Source organism: Melospiza georgiana, chromosome 8, assembly GCF_028018845.1.
Source record: "Melospiza georgiana isolate bMelGeo1 chromosome 8, bMelGeo1.pri, whole genome shotgun sequence".
In the NCBI taxonomy this organism is placed as follows: Eukaryota; Metazoa; Chordata; class Aves; order Passeriformes; family Passerellidae; genus Melospiza; species Melospiza georgiana.
In genome coordinates this window covers 12,635,910-12,655,262 of record NC_080437.1, presented here as the reverse complement: position 1 = coordinate 12,655,262, position 19,353 = coordinate 12,635,910, and the positions used below count along the sequence as shown (strand labels likewise).

At 39.3% G+C, this 19,353-nt stretch overlaps 1 protein-coding gene across 1 annotated transcript; it reads right to left on the bottom strand.

Moving 5' to 3' along the window:
• Positions 1-980: 980 nt before the first annotated feature.
• MAT1A (methionine adenosyltransferase 1A) lies at positions 981-17,248 on the bottom strand. The gene is made up of 9 exons (XM_058029643.1): positions 16,984-17,248; positions 10,824-10,901; positions 10,206-10,328; positions 8,432-8,544; positions 6,730-6,873; positions 5,843-6,061; positions 2,679-2,861; positions 2,013-2,146; positions 981-1,733 (listed from the first exon to the last, which is right to left on the bottom strand). Exons 1-9 carry the CDS (start codon positions 17,075-17,077, stop codon positions 1,631-1,633), a joined length of 1,191 nt encoding a protein of 396 aa, XP_057885626.1. The 5' UTR covers positions 17,078-17,248; the 3' UTR covers positions 981-1,630.
• Positions 17,249-19,353: the final 2,105 nt, after the last annotated feature.

The window sequence follows — 19,353 nt, the reverse complement described above, 5'->3', positions numbered from 1 at the left end:
ATTTTTTATTTCTTAATTAATTTTAAATTTTTTTTATTAATTTGTTTTTATTAGTTTTTAATTCACTTACTTTTGCTGGCTGTAGTGTACTACATTATGACCTGGAGCTCCAAACAGCTTACCTTGCTGAGGCTGGCACACACATATTCCATACTCCTTGGAAGATAAGCAATATGCAGCCAGGAAAGCAGTCCCTGGGAAATCTTTGCCAACTCATTCTCTAAGATGCAGGTGGTCTTTAAGATACTTTCCTGCCAAAATGTACCAGGTGGGTACCCAAGGAGGCCCACTGATTAATGTGGTAAGTCCTTGGGAGATCAGAAGGTACACACAAACCTGTTTATCTCAACTAACACAGAACACAGACCACATTAGCATAATTAATAAAAGTGGAGAGACCTCTGGCTTGACTAGATTGAAATTGTGTTTGTGACATACTTGAAAGGAATAAATGGCTGCTTATTCTTTAAAGCTCATCACAAACACTTCCTTTCCACCACCACATCAGTTCGGGAGGCGCTGTATGAAGACATTTATTTAGGAGATAAACACGGGGTGGCAGCACTTCTCCAGCCCCGATTTCTCAGAAGGCTGGCTGAAAGCATTAAGTCCCTCTTTGGGCCATACACAGGCAACCCTTGCATTGGAGGATTAAGGATTGCAGGATTAAGCCCTTGCATTGGAGGATTTTGTTGCCTACTGACAAACAAAACTATCACAGAAGACAAACGTGGTCCCACAACCTAAGAGTTACAAATAAAAATCTAATGCTTTTCCACTGAATTTCCATTAATCACAAGGACTTAAGAGTGATCATACACCTATTAACAGGGAAATGCATATGACAATTAAAAAAAAATTCAATTATGTTGGTAAACTAAATTCCTACAAGAGTAGAAGCAGCTGAGTTCAGATGGACCGTTTTACAGCAGCATTAAAAAAAAAAAAAGCAACATAGAAAAAGATACACCTTTACATACATGGTAGGAAAAAGCTTTTTATTCTATGATTGTTGTGTTGTAGGAGAGCGCTTATGTTTCAAAAACACAGTGATTGAAACGCAACAGTAACAGCACATATGCACTGAAGGTGATTTAAATATTACACATATGTTAACATCTTTTATAAAAGAGGCAAAGATACTGTTAGATGCTATTCAGCCTTCTCCCATGAAAGCAGCCCCCAGCTGTATGCATTGCTAACTCCAGTAAGGAAATTGGACCCCAGAATTTCCCATTGTCTAATCAGAAGCAACAGATCTGCTGATCCTTAGTCAGAGTTGGGAAAGTCATCTTCACCTTTGCCCATCAAAGGTTTGAGGTTCAGCTTTTGGTTTGAGTACCTGAGTCACACTTTGTCTTTATCCAAAGAACCAACAGAGCAGCAGTTAAACTGTATTTTGCTGTCTTATGCTGATTAAAAAAACAGACCCTGTCCATTATATCTTAGGTAATGAAAGACACTGAGGGTTAAAAAAAAATCAATTCCCAAGAAAATAACCTTTTCTTTCTTTCCTTTTAAAATCTAAAATTCCTTATGTTGAATATAAAGCTGTCAAATTTGATTTTCAGAAGCATCCTCATCATTAGTGTCTTCCTTTCTGGTTTCAAAAGGTGACATGTCACTTATGTCAAAACACAAGTTTTTTAGGCACTTCCCATGAGAATTCCTGTCTTCCAAAGTGACCATAGCATGCAGTCTTCTGGTAAATGGGCTTTTTCAAATCCAGATCCCTGTGTGTATAATAAAAAGAAGGAAAAATTTTTCATATTAAAATACTTCATGATAACTACTATTAAACGGAAAAGATGAAATAATTTTAAATTCCTTTGGTAAACCAAAAGATACCTTTTTTATCCAAGCAAAGTAACTTAAAGTTCTTGGAATGCAAGAGCTGTCTTATTTGACTTCCATATACTATACAAGGCCTTCAGTAACAGCTGAAGATTTTGCAAGAAATCGTTTATTGGATGCAACTACTGGGATATTTTCCTTTCTGTGTGTTTCTTTACCTGACAATGACTCCAGGCCGAAGATCAAAGTTTTTGTGCACAATGTCCAGCAGCTCTTTCTCTGTTTTTTGGGAAGTTCCATAAGTGAACAGTGAAATAGACAGTGGATGAGCAACCCCAATGGCATAAGAAACCTGTGGGGAAAAAAGGTGCCTTAGTCAGCCAATAAACACAGCACCTTGGGGCAACAGTGGGCAGCAGAAGAAAGCATTAATTTATGAATCATCTTATGAAAACTAAGGCTCCTCCTTCACTTTTCATATTTGCACTATCTGTATTTGTAGAAAAAAGAAGACTTTGAAAATGAGAGGCCTCTGGATTACTTTCTCCCTCTTTATGCAGTCACCTCATGCTCATTTTAATGACTGAGTGTCAAAGGGTTGAGGGCTCAACAAATATCTAGAAAAATAGCCAATAAAATAACCAAAAAATAGCCAAAAAATAGCCAAAAAATAGCCAAAAAGCTAAATGCAAAGTTCCAGTTTCAAGAAGCCAACTGGTTATTAGTGACATTACAGTGGGCTTGAACAAAGCATCGAGTCTTCCTTTCTGCACAAAACCATCACCAACACCACTTCTACTACGGTGGCTCGTACCATGGGCATTCAAAGAGAATCTAGAGAGGGAAAATGGTTTGAGAGCAGCAACGCCCTCAGCAAAGCATACCTGGACCAGGACACGGCGGCAGAGCCCAGCTTTCACCAGGGACTTGGCCACCCAGCGGGCGGCGTAGGCGGCCGACCTGTCCACCTTGGTGTAGTCCTTGCCCGAGAAGGCGCCGCCGCCGTGCGCGCCCCAGCCGCCGTACGTGTCCACGATGATCTTCCTGCCCGTGACACCGGCGTCACCCTGAGCAGGGACACAAGGGCTCCATGTCACTCCCACTCACTCCCAAACAAGGCTATGCCCGCCCTCAGAGAGCTGCAGCAATGTGTGCTGCCCCACACGGGCATCGCTGGGGGTGGCTGAAGGAATGAGCTTGTCGCACCAAGGTACAACACTGGCTGTAGTTGTTCTTTAAAGCCAGCTTCTCAAGATAAGCCATTCACAAATTTGTTTGGTCAATCAAGCCAACAGGCTTGCACCCAGATAATTGCAGCATGCCCTGCCTGTTTTAATTGGAAATATGGAAGCTTTGGTTTAGAAATTACCATCGGTTTAGAAATTACTAAGCGTCCAAACCTAGTATGGAATATTGCTAAAACTATGCGCCATAAAGGAACTATTGAGAGATTTCACACGGCTTAGAATATGAAAAAAAATTTCGTATCTTTTAGTCAAAATCACAAATTGTGTGAATATTAAATAGTAGATTCTTTTTTTATTTACAGTCAAATGTATGTCAGTGGTACCTTATAGATGGTCACAAAGACCAGTGGCACCCAGCATTGCAGTATCAGAGAGTGTCATATATGGACTAAAAACTGCATTTCCTACCCCAAAATATTTGTAGTCTAATTTGAACTGTGCACAATGTGTATGGAGTACTAGGCAGTCATAGGTAATCGAGAAAGGATTACTTATTTCTAAGAACAGATACTTATAGATGAATATTCTAAAATATTAAATAAAGAAGCACAGATAATATTCTAGTGGCCTACAGCTATCCTGACTGCTCCTCACAAGTGCTTCATATTTTCATTTGATCTGGGTTAGCTGATCAGCACCAGACTATCTGACCCCTGCAATTTACCAAATCTTTAAGCTTTCTGGTGTGAAAGAAAACATGTTCACATTTTAAATTCTGCTGCCACCTGTGCAGGCAGATTTGAAATTCTTTGCCTCAGAACATCATGTCACTAAAATTCAACTGCTGGAATGTTTGCATGGCAAACACAAGTGGGGAGTCAAGGTTTTTCTTAGAAAGACTGCATATACACAGAAGTGAACTTTTGGCACTGTTTTTTCCATTCTGCTAAGAGAGCACTGAGACATGAATCTGTATTTTGGATAGCTGAGCATGCATTAAAGGATCCTGTTCTTGGGTTTTTCTGCTTGCCTCAAGCCTCAATTTTTGATGGGGCAGACAGTTGCAATGAGAACAACTTGCATGCCACCATGACTTGACTGCAGAACTGAGTGAGAGGAAGAATAAATGGACATGTGAAAGGCAAGAAAACCCCACCCCTTGTTTCAGAGGTGCTGAAATGCACTTGCAAAGTGTGGGGAAGTCATCGTTGTGATGAGCTGTAAGGTCTTTCCTCATCACACCAGCAGGTACTGCTGATAGGAAAATGATGACAGCAGCAAACCTACTCATTTTGCCATAGCCAGAATTCAAGGTCCCACCACATTCAAAAACACGAGACGAAAATCCCAAGTGAAATATCTGTATTTTCCTTAGATGAATTGAGCTGGAGGTAAGACAGCCTCCTGCAGCTAGCTTTGTTAAAAATAAAACTGAGTAAAGCTCTTCTGAGAAATAAGCAGAAAGCTAAAGCTGGCAAAGTCAAGAGGAGAAATAGTTATTTCTATGCTGCAATGCCATTGTAAATTGCACAAGCGATGATAGCAGTTGGAAGGTCATGGACACATAGGCAGATTGACCCATACTGAGTAAACTCAGCCCAAGTTTAAACAGCTGTAAAAGGACACTGAGACTTTTCTCAGTTTGTATGTGCAAACATATGCAACACAGCTCCAGCACAAGAGTAGCAAGGGATACCTGGCTGGCTTATCACTTGTAACTACAGTACATTTTAAAATGGATGCAGTTCAGTACACATCTGAAAGATTTACATTTTTAATGGGTGCACTTCACTGCACACATAAAAATTTTCCTGTGTGTAGCCTTCTTTTCTATGTAGCTATGATTGATGCCTTGGTTCATTCACTCCAAGTTACAGCTCAAGTTTGACTCTCCTTTTGTGCATAGTCTAGGATATCAATGATACACAAAATTACAGTGATACAACCCATTCAGCTGCATAAAAATACATTTTTTTTGTAGAATCAATAATTATAATGATAAGTCTCAACATCTTCCTACCTGTTGCATGGCACTAATATAAAAAAGAGTGCCTTAGAAATAATTCTAGAAAATTCTGGTAAGTGAATGAATTTGTAAAACAAAGGGAAAACACTGTCTACTTGGATTTGTTTTAAAATTGAACCTAATTTCAGGAAGGAGTTTTAAAGTTTTGTTGTGATATTTCTGAAGGTATCTGAAGATTAAAACATTAATAATGGCAAATTTGTTTTCAAAAACTTAATCTCAGAACTGCTGATCCTACAGATAGTGGAAGTTCTTCCTGACTTTGGTGAGAACAGGATCAAATTATAAATCCCATCTCCTGCACTGCCTAAAAGTAAAAGGAACATTTATTTTTCTCACCAGAAGAAGCCTTATTTGGGCTGATTTTCAGGAATGAAAATGAACACCTTCTGCTCTTACTGGTGTCAGACAGAACAGTGAGAGCTATGCAGATCTGAAAAGCAGTTTCACAGCAAGAGAGGTAAAGCATCTCTTGTCCATCTCTCTGTAAGAAGTGCTTCCCATGAGGAAGGACTGCAGGTCTCACTCAGTGCTGGCTCCCAGAGGGTTTGAGAAAATTCAGAACTGGGCTCTACACTCTTCATGCAATGGAAGTTTGAATGCAGACTTGCCTGCCTGGTCACAGCACATGTACAGTATCACCAGGCCCTCAAAGGTTACTTTGGCATAGGACAAAAGTAACCTGAGCCCTTCTCCCACACCCAGCTGCAGGAAAAGTCTTCCACTGGGCAGCTTGCTCCTTACCCTGGGACAGAGAGGCTAAAACCTGAGCATTGACGACATACATACAGTGAAAGGCAACCTCATAAGACCACCAAAATAATACAACACAAACCTGAGGCCCTCCAATAACAAAACGTCCGCTGGGCTGAAGGTGATAGACAGTTTTGTCATCCAAGTATTTGGCAGGGACGACGACCTGGATGACGCGTTCCTTGAGGGTCCTGCGCATGTTCTCCAGGGAAATGCCCTCGTCGTGCTGCACCGAGATCACGATGGTGTGAACGCGCACAGGGATCACTGCCCCGTTCTTCTGGATGTACTGGACTGTCACCTGGGGGACACAGGCACAGAGGGAACCAACAGCAGAGCTGCTGTAAATGTGATAGTGGCACCCGTCAAATGTCACCCAGGCTATCCCAAAGACTGTAGCAAAATGTCAGTGCTGATGTTAGAGTGATCACTGCTCACAGTGATGCCAAGGTATAAAAAATGAAGATTACATCCTATTTCCTCACTGAATTTTTGCTATGCTAAAGAAAAAAAAAAATAAAAGGAAAAAAAATAGAAAAAAATCCAACTCAATAAGAACCCATTGATTCTCTATGAAATCATCCAAAATATGTCTTTCAGGTGTGGTTTCCTTCAAAACTCTCAAGCCTCAGAAATTTATGTTCTTAGTGCATCTTCATGTCAGCCTGAACCCCTAAATTCAAATAAATCCTTTGTATGTCCCTTTTCCAACAAGCAAAAACCACTTTAGTTCTGAAGGGTTAAATGTCCCTTCAGTGGCAGGACATTGGTGGAGTGCTCTGAGACAAGTTAACCATTTTCCAACCGCCAAGAGTCAATGTCACAAGCAGTGGAAAAGCTTTATCTGCTCTTTGTACTAATCCTGATAGGCTGAAACACATCACCTGCTGTTTTCAAAGAACCTTCAGTATTTCTGGAAAGAAAGGGTGCTGGTTTCCAACGTTGTGGACAATCCTCTGCAGTGTTTACCTGTGTCTTAGAGTCGGGCCTCAGCCAAGGGAGCTCCCCACTGCGCCTCAGCTCTGCTAACCTGGCGTTCAGCTTGTGAGCAAGAATAATTGTCAGGGGCATGCATTCCTCTGTCTCATCTGTTGCATAGCCAAACATCAAACCCTGCAGGAGGAGAGAACATAATTCAATCACTGCTAAAGGCACCACAATCAAAGGCAATGAGATTTCATCTGAAGCAAAGAGTCAGCAGCATCCTCCAGGTTTACTTTCTGCTGTTTTACATCACGGCGCAAGAAGCCAAAACTCAGATCAGGCTCCAACATGTTACAGTGTAATGAGAAGCTCCCATGTTCCTAGAATTTTTCACTAGCCTGAAGGCTTACATGTTGAGCTAGAAGCCTCAACAAAAATGAAGACATATCTGCAAAAAAACCAATAGGTTCTTTCACAGAAAAAAAAAATCCACTGTAGAAAATATTTTAGGACTATTCTGTCATGGGGAAGATGTTTTCAGTACCCTGGAAATGTTCCAGAGACTTTTATGTATGAATACAGACACACTTATACTTACTACAGCTCACATCTGAAATTTCAGTGGAATGGGGTGTGAGCGCTCCATGAAGGACATACCCTTCAAACAGTTTAAGGCACCTGCCTCAGATTTTTCAATGCCACATGCTTAGAGTCACAGCTTCTACTGTTATATATTATATTCATACTGTTATATATTAATTTTATTATTCTGTCATGTTCCCTGCATCAGATTATTGTTTGCTAAATAGAATTAGCAGCATTTTCTTTTTCCTCATGCAGTGTATGTTGTGGGGGGGAAAAAGGGGAAAAAAAGACAGGAAGGCACTTGGATGAAATGGAAAGTGAGGCCATCAAAGTGTCAAAGAAAGTCAAATCTCTTCATATTATGTAGTATTATGTTCCCATGACCGCAGAAAATAATTTTAATTTAGTCCTCAAGGGACTTTTTAACAATATTACCTTGGCTCCTGAACTCTGATACTTGCACTTACAGATCTCAACAGCACTCATATAAACTAGATATTACTTCTAATGATAACTAGTAAATGTTGAATTAACTCATATGGCATCAGTCACATTGTGCAGTTTTTATGCTAGTATCTCTGTCTTGAGAACACACCATAAATGCCTACATGCATTCTTTAGCTCAGAGAAACTCAGTTTGGACAGCCTTAATTACATGGAGCACCTATTACAAGAGCTGCCTCTGGGAATAAGTGAGAATTAAATGTACTCTGGTTTTTATTGTACTAATGCCAAGGGCAGGTGAAACATCACCTAATGTTTTGCTGCTCAACAGCTCCTTGAATGTGAAAAGATCCTTTGTTTATTCCATATTATATGGCGAGTCTGACTGCAAGATGAATGGTCTGATGAGCCTAAAACTATACAATAAAAACATTAAATACAGCAAAAAACCTTTGCTGAGTTCTAAAGAGAACCTCCTTAGCTACTACAAACTGCCAGGGCTCTACTGATTTGCCTGGAGTGCTAAAATAACACCAGACAAAAGTCTGCCCTCAAGGAACCTCCAACTGTTTTAGTAAAATTATGGGTTTATTCTGGGGTAAAGGAAAGTGTGGCAATACTTTGACATGGCTTTTGGCATAAAAAAGAGGGCATTAATATGGAGTACACTTTTTCCATTGAAACAGCTTTGATGTTTTAGATGTGATGCTATGTGTACCTGATCTCCAGCACCAACATCCTCTTCATTCCTGTGTAGATGAACACCTTGGGCAATATCAGGTGACTGCTGTTCCAGTGCCACTAAAACATTACAAGTCTTGTAGTCAAAGCCTATTAGGAAAAAATAATAGCAGTGAATTAACTTTTTCTGTCACAATTAAGGAAAGCAATCTGGACCCAGAGGACAAAATTTTTATTCTGAAGGATACCATATTCAGAACTCAAAACCAAACTGCTATTCTTTTGTAAAATTTTTGTCAATACCACACTTGAAACATTTTCTGGATGGGGTGGATCATACAGGGCTGCCTTTCTTGCTTGTTACTTGTGATTTTTTCTTGCACTGACTCCCTGTGCCAAGCCAATTCAGATTATGAGCCTCTCCCAAATGAATACTAATGAAGTCCTGTACATGAATTCCCTGAAGCTGAATTTTTCAGTGAGTGAAGACTCTGCTCTCTCCACATTATTTGTAATACATACAAAGCAGTGTCCATACTTAAATCTCTCATGGGACTTTGCATGAACCACAAACAGAAAAACACCAGATTCAGGTCTCACAACAAATCTGGAAATGGGAACTTATATGGCTTTCGAACCCCAAAAGTAAGGTTTTAAAAAGAAATTGAAAGACTTACAGAAGATTGTGACAAAATTTCCCACCTGTTCCTAGGTATATTAATAGTAACTTGCTTCTCTCCAAATCCAACATTTTCTAGTACAGTAGCTACTGACAGCTGCTGACCAAACTCATGTTCAGCCAGTACAACATATATACATGTCCATATGCATATGATCCACTTGAATGCTCCTCACCCTCTTTTCAGGAGGCTATGTAGAGAAGAAAATTATATTTCTGTACATAATTGCTTGGTTTAGGGCTCTTTTTTAGTTCTAGAAATTGTTTTTTACTGGGTTGCCAAATCTGCCCTCATCACTGTTGGCAGTTTGGGTTAAAAGGAGATTTATGATTTCCTAGATTTGCCTCTGTGTTGTGGAAGCATTGCTATTGTTTGACAGTGCAGGCAACCTGCAGCTGAGCTGCTGTAATATTCTCCCATCACAACCTCCTGCAAATTTGATTGCAATCAAAGGAGTGCAGTAAACAACTTGTAAACCAAAAGCTCTTAAAAGATACACTTCACTGTAACAGAATACTTGGAATATTTCTACTGTATAAACAGATACATGCAAATCAGAAAGTGAAATGTGTCTGGTGCACAGAACATTTTGTCTTTTGTATCATTTTAATATCTCACTATCTAGGTATGGACCACACACTGCTCAGTGTAAAAGGAGATATTCAGAGCAGACAAAACACCCTGCAGTGACAACCACCTTTACATCTGGAAATTCTAAATGCTCCTGCAGTACAAAACTACAAAAGTTCAATGAAATGAACTAAGTTTCTTCTCTCTCTTTCGCACCAAGGTGCAACAACCAGCTTGCCAAATGAAAACCAAGAGTCAAGTTCTTGCAAGTTTGGAGGAGTGCTATGTTCTATGGTTCAAGTTGCAGTTAACTATTGTGGCCAAATACCACAGTTCAAAGTATAGTCTGCCTACTCCAAATTCAGTTTTAACTAACAGAAGGTTTTTATTTACTGAGGTAAAGCCAGAAAATGTATCATGTAGCACCATGTAAGCAGCTTTCCCACAGCATACTCATTTTGTGTCAGGTTTGTTAAAGCCCCTGTATGGAAGTGGTGACAGACCTGCTCTGCAGCTGCCTATTGCTTGCTCTTCCACAATTTCATGAGTTTTTCCACCAACCTTTAGCTGAATCATCATAGCCAATATGTCTAATTGCATCTCGGACAACTCGCTGGTAATCCACAATAGCACGAGAAGTGATCTCCCCACAGAGCAGCACCATTCCTGTCTTGCATACTGTCTCTGAAAAGAGAGATGAGAGCAGAGTAGCAGAACAAGCCAGCCACTAAGACAAAGAACTGTGTTTGTGATGATGTTGATTTTGAGAGATCTATTGGATGTATACAGTATAAATCCTTTCTGTCCATATTTTTAGCATTGTGACTCCATCTATAAAAAATTCTTTTCATATTCACCATCTGTCCAAAAGCAAGGAAAAAACTAATATGTCCAATTTACAAATGGGAAAATCGTAACACTGGGCATGATTCAGTGATATGCAAACTTGTTCCTTCCAGGACAATTCAGTCCACACACAAAATCAATGGCGCTCCTCTTCTACAGCCTGCTTGCTCTTCAATCTTTACAATAACTTTTACTGTTTCTTCTCATCTCTCCTTTTGAAAACTGAAATTCTTATGTCATTTTTTGAGGGTGAAACGAGCTAGGTCTTTGCAAACATCCTAAAAAAAGAACGTGATTGTGTGACGACTTAAAGCAAAGCAGCAAACAACTCACCACAAGCAACCTTGGCATTCGGGTCCTGTTTGAGGTGGGCGTCTAGCACAGCATCGCTGATCTGATCACAGATTTTATCTGCAAGACATCAAAGCTGTGATTCAAAACCACAGCACTCCATACAGAACACGGACTGTTTGCATCACTTTCAGAAAGGAATTCTTTTATTGCTTATTACTGGCATATGTAAGGTAGCTAAAAAGAAAGACACGTTAAACATCCTTTCAGCAAACTCAGTAGACACAGTGGGGCATTTACCTACCGGTGTAAACTAACTAGAACTTCATCTGTAGTTTTCTGCACTTAGATGTGAAACAAGTGTTTAATGCACAGAATAACCTGAGAGGTTAAGAGGTTTTACTTGCAGCTTTCACCTTCTCCAGGACCACCAGCTCTGCAAAGCAGTGGTGCTCTAATGGAATGGGGATGTTCCACCACAACTTCCATCATCTCAACAGAAAGGTGCAATGTACCTGACCTACTCTGGTGGTAAAGCCTGAGAAAGTGTCTAGAGTAATAGAGATAATGCACAGCTCAGTGGAGGGCTGGGTTTTGGGCTGCTTTTTATCATTGCTTCCTACCATCTGGCAATGTCACCTCCTAAGAATCCCTGCAACCCACCTAAGGCAGCACAGGGAATACACACACAGCAGCAAAGAAGGGGTTACCAGATGGAGTTTGTCTGAGGTAAACTTTTAGTCACATACCAAGTACAGAGGTTTCAGCTGAAGCTTTTCATAATAATATTTTATCTTTTTCTTTGTTTCTTTTCTAATCTTTAAAACCAATATTGAATCTTAATCAAATAATCTAGCTAATCTAATGGACACAGAAGGGCAGCACCCATAGCAAGGTTTTCCATGTGAAAATGGTAAATATTCTTATATAATTTAATTTTATTGTTCTTTAAAAAAAGGTCTAGTATTGCTTTTAGATTTTCACTTAACAAGCTGTGTGGCAAAATAAATTAATCTCCTGCCTTGCGGTGTGCAACACAATCTGTTGGAAAGCAATGTTTTGTGGAGAATCTGTCATTAGAGGCTTTTAATACACTTAAGCTCAAGTCAAAATAAATTCTCACTTATTTTCGTGAAGAAGGTGTACATTTAGCTAAGAGGGACAAATCAAGGACTGGAGAACTAATGTGATTCTGACACTCTTATCTCCCATATTCACTCCCATCTCACCACTTCAACACAAAAAGAATGAACACAAAAGACAATTAGCAAATGTAGACTGCGTTAGAACTTTCAGCCTGGCAAGAATTGTACATGGATTACTAAATTTGGGACAATTATTACCAAACAGGAATCAGACTTGCAATTTAATTAGATGTCCAACTGAACCTTGTTTAGCAAACCTGGGTACAAAGGTGGCAGGAGTGATTAAAATGTATCTTTGCTTGCTCTCTTCAAAGTTTTAATCTTATAAGGAAATATATCCACATTTTCAAGCATAAAAGCAAGAAATATTGACAACAATATGCAATTTATTGCATATTGCAATATGTAATTATGTAATCATTATGGGTGAGACAACAGAGCAATTGGGGTTAGAATGGTCCAATACCCAGTAGCAAACTGTAGTGACTGGGACTGCTTTGTAGTCATTTTTTCAGCTCCCAGAGTTTCAGTGAAGAACCTTTATTGCTGCCCTTGCTCCACATGAAGCATGTCTCACCTGCATTAGATGCTTCTGTCCCACATGCCTAAGTTCCCTGCATGGCACTCATTGTGATGTTATATACATTCTTGCCAAAACACTCAAAAGAAGCTGTGGGAAGGTTTAGGACAGAATGAGAAAAATGCCCTAAATCAGAAAAGTCTGTCTTACAGGATGAAATCAATCAAGAGACAGATAAAGATTCAAAAAGGAGAATCTGAAAAGACTGAGAACCAGCGAAACCATCTAGAGGCATGTAGGATTCCCTATCCTTCAAATGTCTACATGAAAATAGAATTATCTTTTTAAAAGGTATGAATGAATTTCAACTACCATTTACTAGCTTGTTTGAAGAGCTCTTGCATGAAATATTATTATCTGTGTATGAAGGTCAGATCAGATTACATTTTAGAGATCTCTTCTGATCTTTGACATCTATGTGAGACACTAATAAATTAAAATAACAGACTAGAATAATTTAGAGCATACCTTTACATTAAAATAGTCTGAGACAAATCAGTTTGATAATACATGTCATATCTGATTGTTGGTGCAACAACCAGCAGTTCTAGTGCAACTAGATCCAAATCCAGACACAGATATGTCTGTCAAGACAGGAAAGAGAACTCCAGCTGGATGATTGGCTGATTAATGCATTAAAGTAAAGGCATGTCTATTAGTAAAGGTCTCTGGTGTAAAATAAAACCAGGCATTCTATTTTTAGCAAAGCTTAGCAGGCTTTGTGCACCCTCCATTATGTTATTTAAATTTCTCATCTCAGCTGGCCCATTTCTCTTATTATCTGCTAAGTGTGAGAGGTTTGTCTATTAATTTTTTTTCTTTTTATTTTCCCTTCTTTTTTAGAAACAGAGAAAGCATAAGGAAACACCTCTGGTGAGACACTATAATCTTTAAAAAACCCTTTAATAGGTCAGAATTCAGTCCATGCTTACTTTCCTGTAATGAATTACCATCCAGTAAAATTAATATTCAAAAGAGGTATCAAAAATGACTGAGCAGGAAAATATTAGACAGCCATGACTCTTTTCGTGAAATCCAGTCATCCCACAGGCCCAGCCTTATGGCAGAAATGCCAACAAGCCATGGAACAGCTCTTGCTAACAATAAAACGAGTCTGGGGAGGCTGATGATAAAGCCTACTCAAAATCCCAGTTGTAATACCAGGAAGTAAAGGAGGTGTTCAACAACAAAGGTGATCTCTGAAAATCAGAAGAAAATTCACAGTTTTCCAGATAGTTAGACATAAGTTTGTTACATTTCTGGTAAAAAAAAAAAAAAAATGGAAAAAATGCAGATACTTATAATAAGCATTTCATCAAAAAATCAGTTTTCCTACAAAAGACTTTCACTAGAAAGACTTCAAATGCAGGCATTGTGCTGTACATTTTTCCTATCTAAAAGAACCCTTGAGGAGTGCTAGTTGATAAGTACTGCAATATTAGCAGTGTCCAAATATCATGTACAGCTGCTCTCCTTATTCAGTGCAGTTTACTGAAGGATCATGCATATCATTAAGTATATATAATCTTAGATATAAGACATGTTAGACAGATCTGCATTTTCTGGGGGTTTTTTCCTTCATGATTTTTTTTTCCCTGTGAACATCAACAAGATAAACACATGCTTTTAACATGATTGAAAACCTGAGGGTACTTTTAGAAGATGTTTGGTCTTATATTTTTAAAGAGATTCCTTAGTACTTTCTGGAAAACTGAATGGCAGCCAGTTTGCAGGCAGTTCCACCTGAAGCCACTCCAGCTGGGGGAGGGAATTACTCCTTGGTGGTTTGTCATCTGTTGGACATTATGGGGCACAGAAACACACAATGCTTTTCAAAGCACCACGAAACCTGTGCAGCATGACAGACACTACAGGACGCAGGAAAATGGAGCAGTGACAAAATAGAGACAAAAAAACCAAAAAGTTATTTTTTTCATGCCTCTGTGTGCTTTTATTATTATATTGAAAGGAGGAAGTCGTGTAAGTCTTCAGAAAGTTTGGAATTTACACCACTAAATGATTAAAGATCTGAAAGGAATTCCCAAATGTTATGCCCAGGGGATTTTGAAGGATCTGGAGGGAGAAGATGGCATAAACAGTCTTCTGTGATGTCTTTGGGGAGCACAGGTGATACCTGTAGGTTAATTATTGACAGCTATTACTTGCTTCTGTGGAATCTGGACTTCTCAGTGACACCCAGCTCTAGGCATTGCACAGATACAAGGCAGCTCTCTGTACACTCAAATAAATAAGCATGTTATTTCTCCTGCTTTGTGCATTAAGAAGGTCTCCATTAAAGCAGTCAATACTCAGCTAATACAATCAGAACAATTCAAATTTCCACCAGACAAAGATCTGATTCAGGATCTTTTTTGCACATAATGCCCTCTAGCAAAATTATACTATCACATACGGAAGCGAAATAATCAAGAACACGCAAATTATCCATTTTGTATAAACAGAGGAAATCAAAACTCACAATAAAATTCTATTGCCACAGATAACATCAGAAGCCCAACTGCAGCCTCAGGCACTGGGCCTCATTTTAAGAAATAGCCAAGATTTTCCTGGGTGATAAAATCCTAATGGCATGTCTACACTTCTTGTGCAAAACCACAGAGGGGAAAGGGGGCCTTCGCCAGATGCAAGGGTGATCAGTTTGCTGTCAGGAGCCAGAGCTGTCACTGAGATGATTAAGATCCAATGCTGATGCTCAGGAAAAAGAATTTGCAAGACAACCCAGAGTTACTGCCAGCCTGTCCTCCTTTGATCTGGAAAATCTCTACCTTCCCTTTGCCATAGGCACGGGGGTTTTCAGTACTCTAAGTGAAGAAGTAGGCTGTTAAGGAAAGCATCACAGCCTTGAAAACGCCCAGGTAAATTTCAGTTTCCACTCACTCTAAAATAAACATCCCAGGTTGGTACTTTGTATCTCCTAGCACCCAGAGACCCAGCAAGTTCTGCAAGGCGAGGGAAGCTGCCGGGATATCCAAGTGGTAACTGTGTTTCTCAAGGGCCTGCCTTGTACTTCAGCACAGGAGAAAAATTATATTCATGGGGCTTAAACCCAATAGAGGGTTTGGAAATAAAGGAGGGAATGTGAATAAGAACTAAAAAGTTGGCCAAATGCTAAAACAAGAAACGAGATAAAGAGAGGACTGGTAAAGGAAAGAAGCTAAGGGACTCAGTTGAATCTGGGGACTCAGTTGAACTCTCTCTGCTCTGAGACTTGCCTATTTATGCCCCAAGATGATTAAAAAGTAATGATTAGAGTAGCATAAATCGTGACCAGTTGTCTTTGGAAATAATATCATCCATGTAAAATGACCACACTGTATTATGTGATTTTTCCCATGAAACTCCATAGCACTTCAGACGCTGGATGAAAGTATACATAAATTTGACATGGGACATAGGTTCCAAGGACAAATGTGGCTGTTATTTTCTGACTGTGTTACATCAGAAAGAACTCCAACTGGTTTAACCTGATGTAGTTGCCTTCACATTGATGGAGAGGTACTCAATTGCATCAGCCATGGACTTGATCTGCAGTAATAAGTTAATCTAGAAGAGTATCAAAATATAGACATAAAGTTCTCATTGCTGACCTTTTTATCCTGTGCTATAAAATCATCCTACCCATCTATGATTCACTCACATACATTAATACAGACCTGAAAAGCCTTATTACAGCAAAAAGCACAGGCCACCAAATCAGCTTCTAAAACAAATACACTTTTCAGGACCTCAAATAGCCCATTGTCCCCTGGCCTCACTTGAGGGAACAGTTGTTGTTGACATAAGGTGTATGTTTATGGTGGATGAATATTTGTTTTCAATAAAATTGAACTAATCTCTGCTGACCATACATAAAGTTTAGCAAATAACTGTCCACTATTTGCTTAAGCAATTCCATATATTGCATCAGATGATGGAAAGGGGTGAGAGGCGGGGGGCAAATTGGTGGCTTTGCCATGTACAGCTGCTGGGACCACTAAAAAAAGGCTCCAATATAGGCTGCTTAGGGATATTCCTGTCATGGGTGAGAGTCTTAGACCACTCCATACGTGCAGGACAGTTTCACAGGGCCCATAAAGATATGGAACTCGAGAAGCAAGCTATGCATTCTTACCCATATGTGAAACTTGAGCCTGTCAGAGATACAGTAGTGTCTCCACAGGAATACTGAAAGAAAGTTAGATGAAAAGGAAGGAACAGCACCCATAAACCTTACTGCCTGCCTCAGCTGAACACACACCCTGCAAAAAGCACATGAACTCCTCTTGGAAGCACTCTAGTTATAGCAGTTCTACAGTCTGTATGGACAAAGTCCAGTAGAAATAAAGTAGAAAAAGCACACTGTTACAAATAACTTCTCTAGTAAGACTAACACCAGGTGAATTCTTCTTTAGGCTTTTAAAACACCTCAAATGAAAATATTACACTTTTCAGACTTTTAGCAGAGCTGGCTTCTTACCTGGATGTCCTTCTCCCACGGACTCCGATGTGAACATGAAAGCCCCCTCATCATCAAGCGTGTAATCACATAAACCATCCACCGGCCCATTCATGGCTCTGATGCTGCTCCTGATGGGCTGCTGCAAACGGGGCTTGGAGAGCTCAACCTTCAGTGCCTTCTGTTCAAGAAGGCTCTAACAGCAGGACTATTGCTGTCTTCACTTATTACCTCTTGGGCTAACCTGAATTTCAGTGTGTGAAAGCAGCATGTGCTTGCATCCGTGCCTGCATGCAAGGAGTATGCATGTGCCTGAAGTCTGTATCCCTACCTAGCCTGATCTGTCAGTCCCTGGGCTGCTCCTATATACGGAAAAGTGAAAGTGCCCAGATAATCATGTGAGGAAAATGGAAGAGCCCATTTCTTGGCAGGGGAGTTAGTTAACTTTAGGATACTTCACTAATTAACTCAGTTCTTGGAAACACTCTGGATTCAACCTGTGCAAGATTGGTTATCTTAGCAGCTCCACTGAGCATGAAGCAAGGCAGGAGTGCTAGTGACAGTTCAGGTCAGCTGCTTTTCTCTTTGGCTCTCCCCTGATTCTGGGATCTATGGTGTACTTCCAGCTCTGTGTTGTGGTTCTGCAGGGATATATACAAAATGTGTAAACTCATATCTTTCCTAATGAAGGACTAGAAGAAGATTGCTTTGCATCATATAATCATACTTTCCTTTTACTTTTTCATCTCTAGAAAACTAGAATTCTCTCATGAACTGTTTTTTTAATTTTCATTCATTTTTCGTGCACATTTGAGACAAAACATCTGATAAGATCTAGCACCACGCTGCTTCACAGTCTGCTACACAGAGCTTACCCTTCAGCCTTTGCTTTTCTTTTCCCCTGCCCTTTCTTCTATTGATACGGGTCAATTTTAATTATATTTTTGTATCATATTCCCATACTATATCCATAACCCTTATAATTACAATAACTGCTGAATCTCAGAGCTCAGTGATGGGTTCTGCTGCAGAGAATTTCTTCTAGTCAAATGGCTCATGTCTGGAATATGCTGAAGGTATGTCGGGTATGAAGGCAGAGGGCATTTTGTGGGTATTCGTGTCTTTAAGTAAGTATATAAAAAACAAGTAAACATATCCATGGGACATATTCACAAAATGCCCACCACTACTGCACCATTATAAGTAAGTGTACTTTTCCTTATTTCCTTTACAGAAACCACTATATTCTCAATCTCTGACCAAAGCACTGGTCTATTAAAAAAATTAATTCCTTACCACTCTTCAGTTTAAAAACTTAGTTTACTTCAAACCCTCAGCCATTATTATTACTATTATTATTAATATCATTATTAGAAAATCCCCAAGATGATTCCTTAGATTCAGATTTCTCACTGCTACATATTTATGTAAGAACTCACTAGAATTTTCACTTTCTGCCTACATTCCTGAAAACAATAACCAATGCCTGTGAATGTTCATCAGGAATCTGCTGCAGCATTGGCCCCTCTCCAATAATCATCGACATGGAATCGTTCGTTTCAAACACTCTTCCTTGGTTTTCTATTGTACAGAATTCATTTCATGGAATGATGAGCACTGGTTGCACTTAAATCCCACAAATTGACACATCAGATACACATTATGAGGCACAGATTTCTCTGGAGTAAACTGTGGTCACCCCACTGATGTGAAGATACTATCCCAGCCTGAATAAATTATACATTAACACCATGCAGAAAAATAGAATTCGTAAAAAAAACCCAACAAATAAGACCAAAGAGTAACTAACCATATTAAACCTAGTTAATCTGTAACATTCAAAAATTATATTAACTTTTAAAGTAAAATAGCATCATTGGTAAGCAATCATTCTTAAATGCAAATATTTTCTTCTTCCTTATGGAGGCACCAAAAGACAAAATGGGAATGGATGAAACAGAAAATGATTTTGTGGGTATTAAAGAGTTTTCTTTCTGATTCTACAATCATCCAACAAAAGCAGACAGGACTGATTATCATTAGCCTGTGAATTCTACTATCTCTTGCTTCTGGTTTTGCTTTTCCTTGGTTTTCAATGCCGCTTAAGGAGAGAAAGTGTAGTTTGGGAATCAGCATTCATGGGTTTAAGGCAACACTTCAGGAGAACGCAGGACTCACACAATTCTCTTACCACATGTAAAAATAAAAAACCCACAAGCTCTAAAAATGCTGAAGAGCACAAGTATTGACATACATGAGGAATGAGTTTGCAGGACCATTGTATACTTTGCTTTCTTATATATATACTTTATACAGTTCTTTATATATATACTTTATACAGTTCTTTTTGCACTTGCTGCTGTGTAGTTAAATGCATTGGTCCTTGTGACC